We start from the raw sequence: 16498 nt of genomic DNA on the forward strand, positions 1-16498 counted from the left end.
TGAAGATAGCCGCATTTCACATCTTTCAAGTGTTTGTCTTTCTGGCACGTGGACCAGTACTTTAAAAACCAAAACATTCCTGGGATTCACTAAAAGCCACTGAACTGACACCATTCACATAGTAGGGAGTGGCGTGGGGGAAGCCAAAGGTGCCAGAGGATCCCCTCCTTCCAAAAATCAGACCAATCCTCTGGAGATGACAATCAGATCCAGGTTTAAAGTTGCCCTGCAAAGGAACTGTGTTCTTTGGGGAACCCAGGCCGCAAAATGCAGCAAGGCCCAGACAGGCATCCCTTGGATCCTCACGGGGTTCAGCTTTGGATATGCTGCCTCTGGTTTGTCACCCCTTCACTCTGCACAGAGCCCCAAATGCCCTTTTCTTAGCCTGGCCATCTTTCAAGGCCGGTTCAATTGCTGCCTCCTCCAGGGAGCCTTCTGTGTTTCACCATGGAATGGGGGACCTCGCCTGCCTTGTGGTCACTCTTCCCCCAGTCTATGTCTCTCTCTCGGAACCTAATCACAGAGACTCTGTACTTCCAAAGCCGCCTCTCCCACTTGCAGGGGGGTTTAAGGACCCTGTGTGGAGTGCTCACGATTCCCCTTATTCTTCAGGACCCCTGTGAGGCCGGTACTCCCACCACCTCATGTTACAGATGGGGAAACTGAGGCTGAGCGAGGTGAAAGGACTTTCATGAGGGGACACACCAGCAAGTGGCAACGCAAGGTGTGGACTGTAGCTCTGTGGCCATGGGCCTGGGCTCCTCCTGCCGGCCGAGAGGTCTGCCCGCCTGTGCCCCCCTCTTCCTGGTCCCTGAAGCCTTTGCACCCCTCAGGGAATCATGCATAACCAGCTCCTGCAGAACGTGCTGCTGAATGGGCCCTGGGCAGTGTTCCTGAGCGCGCTTCTCATTTATTAAGGTCGCAAAATCCCTGGCCCTGTTTAGTGTCATTTTTGATGTTCAAGGGCGGTGTGGAAATCTCTGTTTTTATGTGACCCAATTTCTAGGCTTTCAGAATGCGGATCTTCTCCTCCCACTCTGTGTTTTTGAAATCAGGTGGGCAGGGCTGCCTCGCAGCATTGCTGCTTGCCCCGGGTCTCCCTCCGCACCCCTTAGGCCCAGGTATGTGGGCACAGTGCCAGCTCTTGGGCCCTGCCAAGAGGACTCACGGGCATGGCACACCTGGGCGATCCTCCACCCGTAGGGTAACTGGGTCTTTTGTTCGTCCTCTGCCGTCAGCATGAGCACTGCAGCAGCTGTGCTGGACGGGACCTCCCTGCACCTGTTCCAGTCCTCCCATGATACCAGCGAGGACATGGGACTTCCACCCGGACCCCCTGTGCTCCAGGGTTATCGTATTCCGGAGGATTTCTGTGAAAAATCACTTTTCCCTGTTTCCTTTCTGCCTTGTAAGACTCTGCTGGCTACAGCCCTCTTTGTAACTAGTCATGTGATACAAAGAATTGCTGAAATTTGGTCTCTGTTTTCTCAGCTGATCTGGGTGACCTGTGGGGGATCTTTTGGAGTATTTTTAGGGAGCTGGGGCGGAGGGAGTCTCAGAACTCTATGTGTGAATCATTTCCCCATGAAGGCGTTCAGCATTTGTCCACTGCTGGCACGGAGTTATGCCGTGGATTTTGGAAAATCAAAGACGAATGGTGCCCGGGTCTTCCCTTGGGATGCAGGTGCGGAGGGCGGCGTGTGCTGGCAGCCGGGCTGGCTCGTGGCTAGAACGTGCATTACCTGGACAGGGCCTGCTTTTTTTTTTTTTTTGCTTTAAAATATATTGTCATAAAATAGACGTAACATAAACTTCACCATCTTAGCCGCTTTCAAGAGCAGAGCTCACGAGCAGTAAGTACGTTCTCACCGTGCAGCCGTCAGTACCACCCACCCGCAGAGCCCTTGCATCTTTCCAAACCGAAGCTCTGTCCTTATTCAACGCTAACTATCTGCCTTCCCCCTGCCCCTTTCTCCTCTATGCGTTTCCTACTCGAGGGTCCTCCTATTGGTGTACAGCATTTGACTTTCTGTGTCTGGTTTATTTCACTGAGCATAACCTCCAGGTTCACCCATGCTGTAGCCTGGTCCGAATGTCCTTCCTTTTTTTTTTTTTTTGAGATGGAGTCTTGCTCCGTTGCCAGGCTGGAGTGCAGTGGCGCGATCTCGGCTCACTGCAACCTCTGTCTCCCAGGTTCAAGTGATTCTGCTGCCTCGCCTCCTGAGTAGCTGGGATTACAGGTGCGCGCCACCACACCCAGCTAAGTTTTATATTTTTAGTAGAGACAGGGTTTCACTATGTTGACCAGGATGGTCTCAATCTCTTGACCTCATGATCCACCTGCCTTGGCCACCCAAAGTGCTGGGATTATAGGCGTGAGCCACCGTGCCCGATCATGTCCTTCCTTTTTAAGGCTGGGTGATATTCCATTGTATGCATGGACCATGTTTTGCTTACTCATTCATCTGGTGTTCTCAAATACCAAGACTCAGTGATTTCAGCAGTGCCTGCAAGCTCCCGTGAATGAAAAACCTTCCTAACCGCAATCTGTACCTAGGCTCTGACCCCCGCATCAGGCAGTCCTGCAGGATAAGGCGTCTGTTTAAAATGCAAATGTGTTACCTTGCGGGGAGTGAGTAACTAGCATCCCGGGGCCCTGCTTCCATTGTCCTTATGAAGGATGGAGGTTGTGTTGTCCTGGAAGCTGGGTCCACAGCCGTGTCCCGAGAGCCCCTCACATGCCACGCTCTGGGCTGGGGACTCGACGTTCATGGTTTGGTTACATGTAGCCCTTCTGGCTGGGTACTGTGGCTCATACTTGTAATTCCAGCACTTAGGGAGGCCGAGATGGGTGGATCATGGGGTCAGGAGATGGAGACCATCCTGGCTAATCTGGTGAAACCCTGTCTCTACTAAAAATATGACAAATGAGCTGGGCATGATGGCATGTGCCTATAGTCCCAGCTATTCAGGAGGCTAAGGCAGGAGAATCACTTGAGCCCAGGAGGTGGAGGTTGCAGTGAGCCAAGATCGCGCCACTGCACTCCAGCCTGGGCGACAGAGCGAGACTCCATCTCACAAAACAAAAAACAAAGAAAAACCAAAAAACATCTAGCCTTTCCAAAGACCCTGGCATTTTTGCAGTATTACATATAAATGCCATGTGCAGAAACATGGGTTATTTCCACTTTTTTTTTTTTTTGAGATGGACTCTCGCTCTGTCACCCAGGTTGGAGTGCAGTGGTGCGATCTCAGCTCACTGCAACATCTGTCTCCCAGGTTCACGAAATTCTTCTGCCTCAGCCTCCCAAGTAGTTGGGACTACAGGTGCAAGCCACCATGCTTGGCTAATTTTTTATTTTTAGTAGAGACAGGGTTTTACCATGTTGAGCAGGATGGTCTCAAACTCCTGACTCAAATGATCCACCCACCTCAGCCTCCCAAAGTGCTGGGATTACAGGCATGAGCCACCACACCTGGCCTGGGTTATTTCCACTTTTGGGCTGTTTTGAATAGTGCTGCTGTGAACACAGGGTAAAAGAGGGTCCGCTTTTTAAGAAGGTGAGTATCAGGACCTTTGCTGACGTGAGAGGAGCCGGCCTCCTGGGGCCCCGCTGCCGTTACGCGGGATGGAGGTTGTGTTGTCCTGAAAGCTGGGTCCACGGAGTGTCCTGAGAGCCCACTGCGTGCCGTGCTCTGGGCTGGGCACTCAACATTCATGGTTACGTTCAGTCCTTCCAAAGGCCCTGGCATCTTTACAGTCTTATCGATAAACGCCACGTGCGGAAACAGGCGCAGAGAGGTGAGTGGGACATACCTGGGGTCTCATGGCCAGCATGGGTGGGGCCCCGCTGGCCTGCTGCTTCAAAGCCATCATACCACACCCCCCTGCTGCTCCATCGCCTGCTACAGTGGAGGCTGGGTGCCCAGAGCTGCAGGTGTTCAAGGTGCGAGGTGACTGTGATGTTAAAAGAGGACATAGTTTAGTTGGAAGAAGCAAGTCCTGCTTTGTGGGTTCCTGCCCCAGTCTTAAAATGTAAGTTTAATTATTCAGGTAGTGAAGCCAACAGATCAGGAGAAGGCTGACTTGAAGAGATGGTGTGTTAATTCAGATTTACCTCTGCGTCTGTTTCATCAAGAAGGAGGTAGAGCTCCGGGCATACTGGCCTGGCTACTTTTGTGGCATGTGATCAGGGACTGCTCCCTGTGGCCCTCCACCAGGGCCATGAAAGCTGCCAGGGCCCTGCCTCCACCTGGCACCACGGATGTATCTTGGGGCCGGAACCTGGGGTCCCACGTGCAGCAGGGGCCGAGGCCGTGGACTTTGGAAGAAGTGTGACATTAGAGAAGCAAGGGGGTTGGCCCCCGGCATTCTGTGGGTGGATATTCCTCCCTGGTGGGTGTGGCTGAAAGGCCTGGAGGGTCTCACTGGTGCAGGGAGGCAAGGGATCATTTCTTGTTCTGGGATTGTCCCTAATCACTGGGCATTCCAGACCTTGTAACTGTCCAGGAGTGCCTTGAGACGGAAGGTCGCGGTATTTCTGACTGGAAGCCTCTGGCTCTCTCTGTTAGATTTTGTTGTATGTCCCAGCAGTCCTGACCTGGATGTTCCATCAGATTTCTGTCCCTGTGAATGTGGCTGTCACCAGTGACCCCACTTTGAACTCCAAGCTCACCTGTGTGCATGACCGGAGGGGGTTAGCCTCTCGAGTCCGTGGCTCAGGACGCAGTCCCGCCACAGAGGGAGGGCAGCCCCACCCTCTCACGCCCCATCGCTGTGGTCTGTGTTTTGTCTGCCTCGGCAGCCTTGGTCAGATCTGGAAGCATCTGGAAGCTTTGGTGTCTTAGTTATGAGTTTCAAAGAGCAGTGAAAACAGACTGGCAGGGCTCCGTGAGAATTGGGAAATATTTGGGGTGGGGAGGAACTGCAGAATGTATTCCTGATTTGGTGCATTGTTCCCTCTGACTCTTTCTGGGCAACAGACCTTTAGGAATGTCTGTTAAATGCCGAAAAAGCAGGAACTGATTTCTCTCTGCATCCACAGCCGACACATGAGGCCGTGGCGCTCCGTGTCTGCTAACCCGGTTTTTCTTTCCTTTTGCTCAACAGTGAGTGACCTGCAGGAAGAAGGGAAGAATGCCATCAACTCGCCGATGTCCCCTGCCCTGGCGGATGTTCACCCTGAAGACACCCAGCTCGGTAAGGGCAGCCCCTCCTCTCCCTGCCCTGAAACAGCTGAGCGTCTATGGCACAAAGTTGGTCTTGGGGAGGCCAGTGAGGAGCCCCATAGATGTGGCCTCTTGATCAGATGCTGGGGGTATTTGGGAGTCTAAGTTCTTAGCTCAAGGTGGTGTTTGGAAGAGTCCACTGGGAAAAGCAAGTCCTTTGTGGGTTTCTGCCCCAGTCGTAAAACCTAAGTTTTATTATTCAGGTGGTAAAGCCAGCAGATCGGGAGAAGACTGACTTGAAAAGATAGTTTGTTAAATTCAGTTCTGAAAGCAGGTGTAGCAGGCCACTCAGGGCTATGCCATGCCACGCCACACCATGCCACGGAAGGCCACGGAAGGCCACGTGGAAAGCATCAGGCAGAGGCAGAAGGAGCAGGGCCAATGTCTTTATTTTGTATTATATATATACGTATTTTTCTCAGGCCGGGTGTGGTGGCTCACGCCTGTAATCCCAGCACTTTGGGAGGCCAAGGTGGGTGGATCACAAGGTAGGGAGATCGAGACCATCCTGGCCAACATGGTGAAACCCCATCTCTACTAAAAATACAAAAATCAGCTGGGTGTGTTGCTGTGTGCCTCTAATCCCAGCTACTTGGGAGGCTGAGGCAGGAGAATCGCTTGAACTTGGGAGGCAGAGGTTGCAGTGAGCCGAGATTGTGCCACTGCACTCCAGCCTGGCAACAGAGCGAGACTCCATCTAAAAAAAAAAAAAAAAAATAGAGAGATAGAGTCTCACTCTGTCACCCAAGCTGGAGTGCAGTGATGTGATCATGGCTCACTGCAGCCTTGACCTTCCAGGTTCAAGTGATCCTTCTGCCTTGGCCTCCTGAGTAGCTGGGACTACAGGGTGTGCCATCACAGGCACCTAACTCTGTGAATTTTCTGTAGAGATGGAGTCTTGCCATGTTGCTCAGGCTGGTCTCTAACTCCTCGGCTCAGGCAATTCTCCTGCCTTGGTCTTACAATGTGCCGGAATTACAGGTGTGAGCCACTGCGCCTGGCCCAACACCCTTACTGTGGCTTTCTCTGAAGGAATGGGCAAGACTGGGTGAACAGGCCTGGGCCTGACTGGCTGGAATCATTTCAGTGGGCTCTGGGGTACAGGGACTATCCTGAGTCTTCTGGTACCTGGTCCTGGGGAGATGAGGGTAAGGACATTGGCTGGGAGTGTAGGAGCCACATAAGAGCCAAGAAAAGAGGTGGTTGGGGGCTCTGGGGGCTTGGGCTCTGAGTGGGTTTATGTATGGAAGGTGCGGTCACAGAGCGTGGTTTACCAGCTCTAAGAATTAGCTCGCCCTGGAGGTGTGGCCTCTCCAGAGTCAGCAAGGCCCCAAGATGCCAGGTACCAGAAGATACAGAAAACAGGACGGACACTGTGGCTCACGCCTGTAATCCCAACACTTTGGGAAGTGGAGGCAGGTGGATCACCTGAGGTCAGGAGTTCTAGACCAGTCTGGCCAACAGGGCGGAATCTTGTCTCTAATAAAAATACAAAAAATTAGCTAGTGTGGTGGAGGGGGGGTGCCTATAATCCCAGCTACTTGGGAGGCTGAGGCAGGAGAATTGCTTGAACCCGGGAGGGAGGTGGAGGGTGCAGTGAGCTGAGATTGCACCACTGCACTCCAGCTTGGGTGACAGAGACCATCACCAGGTGGCTGGGAGACCCCTGCAGGATCCGCAGACACAGCCACCTGTCTGGGGCCCTCTCAGGCCCACTGTCCTCCTCCAGGTGGGGTCAGGAATGAAACCTACCCCACAGGGACAATTAGAGGCCAGAGATGCCTCTGAGACAGTGTTTGGTGACGCTAAGCCTCGAAATGGCATCTCTGTCCTCCTCCACCCTTCACAGTCTCTGGTTCAGATGCTCCGTTCCCCTTGGTGGCCGACTGAGGCAGGACCCCTCAAGGAGCCCGCAGCCCTGGGACATCAGAGCAGGCATGGCATGCTGCCCAGTCCAGGGGTTGCTGGGGGGTCGGACGTGGGCTCAGAGCCTTCAGCAAGGAGCACGAAGCTCCCCTTGAGGTCCACATGAGCTGGCTGGGTCCGAATCTTGATTCTTCTCTGTTCAACGAGAGCAAGGAGTGGGGATACAGGGCAATGCTGGGATGATACAGGGCAGGCAAATACAGGGATGTTCCCTGAAATGGCCTCTCTGAAGGCTGGGATTGGGTAGTGACCTACTCACTCTCCATCCTGCACCTTCCCCATACGTGTGTGGACTCACGGCCTGGCCCTGCTCCTTGCCAGCCTGAGATGGGTGGTCTGGAGGGGGTCTCAGACATGGGTCATCCAGGTACACCAAGGCTCCTTCGGGTAGGAGAGCTTGGAAGATTTGGCGTTTGGACTCAAGGATCTCAGCTGGGGAGCTGAGGTCTGAAGAGTGAAGGAAACATGGGCCAGGGAGAGAGGGTCAGACAGCGGGAGCAGGTGCCACGGCCCGGGGAAGGTGGCGGCAAGGCTTCAAGGAACGAGGGAAGGCCGGACAGGCTGGAGCAGATTGCACCAGGAGGGTGGGAAAGGAGGCTGGAGAGGGTCCTTGGAGGCCGTCTGGAGGCTGCCAGCCTTGATCCCAGCAGGAGTGGGAGGCTGCGGAGGCCTTCGAAGAGACATCACCAGGACTCCTGAGTGCTCCCTGCACATTACCTGGAGTGTCCTTCCCAAGCATCAGATCTGCAGGACTTCAAAAATAGTTTCTCCACATTGTCAGAGTTCAGACGCTGCCGCTGGGAAGTGACATCACATCCGTGTCAGCAGCAAAGTTTCACTCAATCGGATGTCAAGAAAGATTCACTCAAAGCCATTTTCTTTCTTTCTTTTGTATTTTATTTTATTATTTATTTTTAAAAATAGAGACGGGGATTTCACCAGCCTAGGCTGGTCTGGAACTCCTGGGCTCAAGCCGTCCTCCCACCTTAGCCTCCCAAAGTGCTGGGATTACAGGCATGAGCCACTACACCCAGCTTCAATGCTGTTTTCATTTTGACCAACACAGTCAGTATGTCCAGCCCTGTGGGAGCCCGTCTGGGCCCTGGGACCTGGTCTCTACTGTGTCCTGGCTGTTTCCACATGTATGTCCTCAGGGTACCTGGCTTCTGCCTGGAGCCCTCTTGTGCCCTTTCTCCTCTTTAAGAGAGGAGTGTGGTGTAGAGCCTCCTGGCGAGTAGACCCTGGGCCCCACCCATCCCACGCTCTGCCCAGATCCCGGAGCTGGACAGCGTGGGCAGCCTGAGACCCCCTTGCCCTTCCCTGAGTGTGTTCAGAGGTGCTTGGAGCCTGCTGGCTTCTGTGTGGCGCTGGGCATTTCTGCCACGGAGCATGCCTGGCCTCTGGGGGTGTCCCCTCCACAGTCCCGCCTCCCCCGCCACCACCTCCATGGCACCGTCCTCTGTGAGGGGCCCAGCTGGCTGCCTGGTGTCCGTGGGATCCATTGAAACATGGAGGGAAAGCAAACAGGTAGAGAAATAGAAAGAGGATGAGGATGAGCACATTTCGCTGATAAACATTATCCCCCCCCCTTTTTTTTTTTTGCCATTTCTTTCCCAATATGTTTTCTGCATGTTATTTTACATACAACCTTGCATGTTGATTCTTTTCCACTCAATGTACCGAATGTTTTCCATCTCGTAACCATCCCAATTCTTCGCATGTATTTTTAAATAGTGGCACTGGGGAGCTACCTGGTGCCTGAAGCTTTCCCACATGTCAGATTCCAGGCAGGGGACACGTCTCATGACCCTGTGAATGCCACTCTCTCATTATTTCTCCTGAAAAGTGGAAATGGTTTGGACCGGTTGTTGGTGAAGTCTGGGAGAGGCAAGGCTGGGCAGAACGATGGAGTTTGACTTCATCCCTTTACAGAAGACGGGAGGATGCCCCATCCACCTTCCAGAAGGTGGTTCTTGCAGTCACACAACCCCCAACTCCGTAGTGCTGGGCTCTCTGCTTCTTCATTTGACAGAGATGAGTCTGGCCTCCCCCTGGCTTCCCGAATCCCTGCTAACCCTACAATCGCTGACCGTGACTTCCTTTTGTCCCTGGCAGAGGAGAACGAGGAGCGCACGATGATTGACCCCACCTCCAAGGACGACCCCAAGTTCAAGGAACTGGTCAAGGTAAGGAGCTCCATCTCAGCTAGAATCTTCTCCTTAGGGTGAGGGCTTGGCTTTGGGGTTCAGGGCTCTCATGGACAAAGGGAGCTAAACCCGGGAGCTCCTGAAAGGGATGCTGGTGCAGCGCGAGAAGGTGGACGGATGTGTTGGCAGAGCAGGATGGCAGGGAGGATCCGTCCGGCAGTGCTCAGTGCCTCCTGTGTGCCCTGCTCGGCTGGGGCTTTAACAGCCAGGCTCGTGAGCTCTTTGCTGGACAGAGCTCGGCAGGAGGGGATTACAGGATTAGGAATGAGTGCTCGTGTGAGCTAGTGCGGCTCCTTACAGATGGAGTTGGAACTCCTTCTGGAGCCTGGTGGGGTCTGGATTCAGACGCAACTCTAAAACACAGGAGGCAACCCTCCGGCCACTCCTGCCAAGGAGCCAGCTGATGTTGACCCCTGTGCTGGGTGGACATCCGGTTTCCACCACGCCTGGAGGTGTGAATCCCAGCTGGGCAAGGAACCTGGCTGCCCCACTTTCAGAAGTCAGGGAGCATTGAGGGGAGGGGCCCGTGGCTCTGGCCTTGGGCAGCTGCTGTCCTCCTCCAGCGTGACTCCTGCTCATTATGGGGCAGTGCTTGTGTGGGTCCAAGTGCAGAGTGCAGTTTTGTCGCTCTGATCTAAACCATGGCAGGGCTTGGGAGGGAGTCCCCTGAAGAGGAGACGCTGTGGGCTCCGCCTGACCCTGGTGGACCCAGGGCTGGCTCTCGGGCAGATGGCCATGGTAGACACTTGGCTTCTGCAGCCCATGGCCAGCTTGGGTGCCCTGGGAGTCTTGAAAATGTTGATTATGACAGTGTCTGCCAGAAAGAGACATTTTTTCTATTAAAGGGGCTTTTTAAAAAAAGCTTCTCCACCTTAAACACCTCATTGGACCCAACGCTGGGCTGTACAACTGCATTTTCATGAGGGCTCATTCAGAATAAGTAAAATGGCTTGCAAGTTATATTCTTTTAAAATTTACATTGAGGCCTGACGTGGTGGCTCACGCCTGTAATCCCAGCACTTTGAGAGGGCAAGGCAGGTGGATCACCTGAGATCAGGAGCTCGAGACCAGCCTGGCCAACATGGAGAAACCCCGTCTCTACTAAAAATACAAAATCAGCCAGGGGTGGTGCATGCCTGTAATCTCAGCTACTCGGGAGGCTGAGGCAGAAGAATTGCTTGAACCTGGGAGGCGGAAGTTGCGGTGAGCCAAGATCCCGCCACTGCACTCCAGCCCAGGCACTAAGAGTGCAACTTCATCTTAAAAAAAAAAAAAAAAAACCCATTAAAAATGTCAGTTTTAGGTCCCACCCAAAGATAGTGATTCTTAATAACTTAAATTACTTATTTTATTATTATTTTTTCCTGAATACCTGCTCTGTTATTTTGAACAGAATAATGTCGATGAGGAAATTCGCTGTCTTTTAGCCACTAGAATGTTGTACTTGGGGGATATTTAAGCAAAGGCTGCAAGAGAAGTCAGGCCTCTCTAGATAAGCAGACCCAATTGTGTCAATATCTAGAGAGAGGCTGATTATGATATTGGCTCATGTGACTATGGAGGCTGAGAACTCCCACGACCTGCCATCTGCAGGCTAGGAAGCTGGAGGGCCAGTGGTGTAGATGCCAGCCTGAGTCTGCAGCCCTGAGGAACAGGAGCAGGGTGGGAGAAGGCCCACATGCTGGCTCGTGCAGCCCCCGGCAGAGAGAAGCGACTCCCTGCTTCCTCCACCTTTTTGTTCTATGGGATCAGATGAGGCCCATCCTCCTCGGGGAGGGCTGTCTGCCTTACTGCATCTACCAATTCAAATGCTCATCTCCTCTGGAAACACCTCCGAGACACACCCAGAAACAATGTTTCACCGGCTACTTGGGCATCCCAAAGCCCAGGCAAGTCGACACAGAAGATGAACCATTCATGCACCTTTCTCAACATTTTTCCTTTGATTTTTGAGCAATGCTTGAGAGTTCACCAACTCCATTCACAGGATTATCTCCTTGAAACAACTCCGTGGGGGGCTGTGTCATCCTTGCTGCCATATGGAGACTCAGAGAGGTGAAGGAGCCGGGGGAGGGGAGGGTGCCGTGGCTCACGGCTGAAATCCCAGTGCTTTGGGATGCCAAGGTGGGGGGTTGCTTGAGCCCAGATGTTTAAGATCAGCCTGAGCAACATGGTGAAACCCTGTCTCTACAAAACAGTACAAAAATTCACTGGGTTTGGTGGGAGGCACCTGTGATCCTAGCTACTCAGGAGGCTGAGGTGGGAGGATTGCTTGAGCCCAGGAGGTCATTGCTTGAGCATGTCTGTGAATAGGCACTGCAGTCTAGCCTGGGTGACAGATCAAGACCCTCTCTCAAAAAAAAAAAAAAAAAAAATGGAGAGGTTTAAGTAACTCCCCACCCCCAGGTGCTGGGGTTAGTGATGTGTCTGTGCTTGAATGGCTCTGTCCATTTGGTGTTGCCTTCACTGAGCTGGGTTGAGTGTGGGGTCCTGTGCTCGGCCCTGGGGCTGGGGGATGGATAAGTGACTTCCCTGCTGCGCAGGATTTGATTTACGCTCCTCCCAGATGTATGCAGCGCCACTCACCCCTGCCTCCCAAGACCTCCAGGCTGTTTCAGCCTTGGTGAGGTGAGGGCTGGGCTGCTGTGTATCTGTCAGCCCAGCATGGTGGGGCTGCAGTGTCTGCGGCAGCCAGCGCCAAACTGGAGGGATCTGTGGAGGCTTCAGCTGTTCTCTCTTCCAGGTTCCAGATTGAGAAGAAGGCCACATCGAGGGGCTTGGGGTGGGCTGGCTGTTTGGGAAAGCTAATTAACATTCTGCAGGACAAAGTAGGACTAAGGACAGGAAGGAGCTGAGGAACAAATGCCTCTCCCCGACTTCCCTGAGGTGTGCTTCTGAGACCATGGCTGGTGGAGATGCGCCGCATGGCTGAGCACCATCTGGGTTTTCTTCCAAAGCCATAGCCAGCTCATGCACCTGCCTCACCTCCCTTCCCCTCCCTCTTGCTAGTCTGGGATGCCCTTCCCTCACCTCCAAGCCCCTGCCAAAGAAAATGCATCAGCAGTGAGCTTTGCCCTGGCTCTGTTTTGCAGGGAACCTGGGCCAGAATCATGGCCCCCAAAGATAACCATGCGATAATCCCCGGAGCCACTGACTAGAACCTTGCATGGCAAAGGGACATGGCGGGTGGAGTTAACCTTGCAATGAGGAGGTCATCCTGGATGATCCAGGTGGGCCAGTGTGTTCACTTGTGTCCATAGAGGGACGGGGGAGCTTTGACTGCTCATGAACATGGCAGCTTGACCCTGGAAACAAGGTGGCCGCTTCTGGCTCTGAAGATGGAATAAAGGGCCACACACTGATGGATGCAGGTGGCCTCTGCCTCTAGAATTGGAAAAGACAAAAGAAGTGGAGAATCCAGGAGGAACCCTGGAACCTCTAGAAGAAACTAGCCCTGTAGATGCCAGCCCAGTGAAACAGATTTTGGACTTTGACCTCTAGGACTGCAAGAGAATCCACGGAGCTATTGGAAGCCCCTGGGTTTGTGTTAATTGGTTATAGCAGCCACAGACAACCAACACGATGCCCTTCTCCAAGCTGCTGCCTCTCCCCCTGCAGCTGGTGGGCCCTGGCCCCTGGGGCCAGGCAGGGTGGGTTTTGGTACGTACAGCAGCGGCAGCATCCTTGGCCGTTTCCTGGTAGGGCTAGTTGCCAGACACTGAGATGCCTGGTACGGCAACTGTCCCGGCAGGCTAGAGCACGTGTTTCTGGAGACAGGCAATTTCCCGAAGGCTCCACCTGCTCTCAGGCTGCAGGTTGCGCCTCAAAGCAGGGTGACAGACATTTTCCATCTTTGATCAATCATTTCCCAAAATAAGCATAGACACAGCAACCAGGAGAGCAGCATTGGTTCAGCTGTCGGTGGTGTGTCAGTTACTATAGTGGCGGCACAGAGGGGATGTGCACTAAATATTAGTTCTCACCAACGACAGCCTTTTAAACAGAGGATTGTGGGTGGTGGCAGGTGAGATGGTGGTGCTGAGCTTGGGCTGCGTGTGGTTCATTCTCATTTGTCAGGCGTGCAGGGGGCTCTCTGTGTGGCCAGGGTTTTCCCTGAATCTGAATTTACTCACGTCTGTCGATTCTCCGCACCACCTTCTGGCTTGGGAGGGAGTCTGATGCAGAGTGACATGCGTGTGCAGGTAAGGGTGAGCAGGGGAGGGTCAGCCCGCCAGCCACTTCCTGAGCTGGAGGCCAGCACTGTGGCCCGTCCTTGGGCTGCTGCTGAGCTGGGCACCCTCAGACATGCTCTGTCCAGACCCTTCCTGTGTCATTCCCAGCCTCCCCTCCTCCTTCACTGCCCCTGCCACCACGGTCACCTTGCTGTTCTGAGGACACACTGAGTAAGTACCCACTGGGTGTTGGGTGAAAGGAGACAGTCCCCCAAGCCCACCCTCACTTCTGACACCAGTGGCAAGTTCAGGATTTCCAACACTGCCCTGAGGTTTGATCATTTGCCTGAGGGACTCCCAGAGCTCACTTAAAGCTGTCCCACTGCCAGTTATGGTTTCCAATGGTGAAGGGAAACAGATGAAAATCAGCCGAGGGAAGAGTCTCCCAGGGCGGAGTTGAGGGCACCCACACAGCGCCTCCATTGTCCTTTCTCCATGGGCTCATGGCAGCGTTACTCTCCTGGTGACGTGGGGCCATGTGCACGCAGTACTGTCAGCCGCGGAGTCGTCTGAGCCTCCGTGTCCAGAGTTTCTGCTGGGCGTCCCTTGCATGGGCGTGGCTGACTGTCCACATGGCTCATCTGTCTCCAGCCTGTCCAGCAGGTGGCTGATACAGTGCGACCAAAAGCCCCCTCCCTGAATCACATAGTTACTCTCTGGCTGGCCCGAGGCCCCTGGGTAAGCAGAGGTGCTTTATCAGACAGGGTATTCTGGGGCTTAGGAGGTTATGTCCCAGGGGCTGAGGGCACAGGCCTGACCTCTCTTTGGTGAAGGTTAGGTTCATTATCACGTACCTGGCCTCTGCACTTTCAAAGGTCCATGCCTGGAGCTCTCTGCTCTACTTCTTTCAGTTTTCTCTCCATGTTTCCTCCTTGGAGATGTATTTCCTGCCCCTGTCACTCTATCGCTCTTTTCCTAACTCCAGTTCCCTTTTCTTTGCCGGGCTTCCTGCTGCCTGGAGTCAGTTCTCATTTACTGATTTGTTTTCCATCTTTCTCCTCCCCCAGAATGTGATTTTATGCTGTGAGGGACCATGAGCATTCTGTTCCCAGCCGAATCCCCAGGGCTGGAGTCCTGCTGCACATGCAGAGCCCATTCATCCTTGATGGATAGTGAGAGAACGGATGGCGGGTTTGTGTCAGCAGCACCAACATGAGGTTCTCACCAGGATCTCCCAAGATGGCATGGGGCTTAGAGACAAGACAGATGTGGTTGCTTTTGGTTGTTGTTTTGAGATAGGGTCTTACTCTATCACTCTGTCGCCCAGGCTGGAGTGCAGTGGCACGATCTCAGCTCATGGCACCCTCTGCCTCCCAGGCTCAAGTGATTCTCATGCCTCCGTCTCCTGAGTGGCTGAGATTATAGGCATGCGCCACAACACCTGGCTAATTTTTTTGTATTTTTAGTAGAGAGCGGATTTCACCATGTTGGCCAGGCTGGTCTTGAACTCCTGACCTCAAGTGATCCACCTGTCTTGGCCTCCCAAAGTGCTGAGCTGACAGGTGTGAACCACCGCACCTGGCCAGATGTGTTTTTTTTTTGTTCCACCCCAAACCTGTGAGATGACCTTGTCAGGAAGGAGGCCCTGGGAGTAGGGGTGAGGATTGGTGTAAACCTGTGGATTGGACGCTCATGTAGATGGTCCCAGGTGCTTGCCTTGGGAAGAGATGGCCAGTCTGGATGGTGCAGATAAAATACATCCACATGACCTGCGCGATTCTCTCTGCTTTTCAGAGCGTCCTTTGTGGGCTGCGGGCTGTGGTGATCTAATGCTAGCGGATTACAACTAAGTAGCCCTTAGTAGAGGCCACCTCCCAGTGGTTCCTTGGAGGCATTTGGTCCAGAAGCAGATGTTATTAGTGCAAAGCATAGACCATATGCATGCCTGAGCAGGTCAGGGGGCAGGCAGGTCTGACTGACACTCTGATCTGCTGGACATGGTGGTGTGGCCATTGCCTATGGCCACATCGCAGCCTTGAGACTGGGGGACATTCCCAAGGAAGTCTGGCTGGTTCTCTAGTTTTATCTTTCTCTGTTCTCTGTCTTCTGCACTTTTTTCCTCTTATCTTGATTACCTGTCCTGCCTCCCCCCTGCAGACACCCACCTCTGACTTATGCTGCCTCGGGACTGTTGCTGTATAAAATGTGAGCTGCCCTCTGCTCCTGTTTTTTTTTTTTTTTAAATCCTTAGCTGTGGCTAAGGCAGGCACAGAGAATGAGGCTGGTCATTTGAAACTTGTCTTGGAGCATCTATTATACTCACGTATTATACTGTTAAGGGGCGAAGGTTGGCTCTGGGGTCAGCTTCCTGGATTCAAATCCAAATTCAGATTAAAGTGGGATGTTATATGTAAATTTCTGGTGCTGCAAAAGCAGTAGCACTTGAATATAAATTTCCTCAGCAAGGCAATTTACTTCTACAGAAGGGCGCGTCTCACAGATGGAGCAATGGCAAGTGCACACCTGGACAAGGGAGGGGAGGGGGTTCTTATTCCTGATGCCGGTAGCCCCCACTGCTGTGTCATTGTTCCCCTATTGGTTAGGGTTGGACCGCATGGCCTAAGCTAATTCCGTTTGGCTATTTTAAGGGGAGCAGGAGTATGAGCCAGAGTGGTGGGATGAGTAATTTGGCAGGAAGGACAGTTATGGGACGGGTCAGAGCAGGTGACCAGGGGCAACTGGACAACTCAGGTCAGAGCAGGTGACCGGGGCAACTGGACAACTCAGGTCAGAGCAGGTGACCAGGGGCAACTCAGGTCAGAGCAGGTGACTGGGGCAACTCAGGTCAGAGCAGGTGACCGGGGCAACTCAGGTCAGAGCAGGTGACCAGGGCAACTGGACAACTCAGGTCAGAGCAGGTGACTGGGGCAACTGGACAACTCAGGTCAGAGCAGGTGACCAGGG

The 16498-nt window shown here is 53.4% G+C and overlaps 1 protein-coding gene across 4 annotated transcripts in view; it reads left to right on the forward strand.

Annotated features, from left to right (window-relative positions):
• Positions 1 to 16498, forward strand: part of PARVB (parvin beta) — a 143447-nt gene that overhangs the window by 62049 nt on the left and 64900 nt on the right. For all 4 annotated transcript variants that reach the window (XM_032261410.1, XM_032261411.1, XM_032261413.1 and 1 more), the window contains exons 2-3: positions 5111 to 5200; positions 9271 to 9341. In XM_032261410.1, coding sequence (XP_032117301.1) covers positions 5111 to 5200; positions 9271 to 9341 — 161 coding nt within the window. The remainder of the gene's footprint in view (positions 1 to 5110; positions 5201 to 9270; positions 9342 to 16498) is intronic.

This window comes from Sapajus apella, unplaced genomic scaffold (genome assembly GCF_009761245.1).
Source record: "Sapajus apella isolate SASKATOON/1434 unplaced genomic scaffold, GSC_monkey_1.0 scaffold123, whole genome shotgun sequence".
Classification (NCBI taxonomy): Eukaryota; Metazoa; Chordata; class Mammalia; order Primates; family Cebidae; genus Sapajus; species Sapajus apella.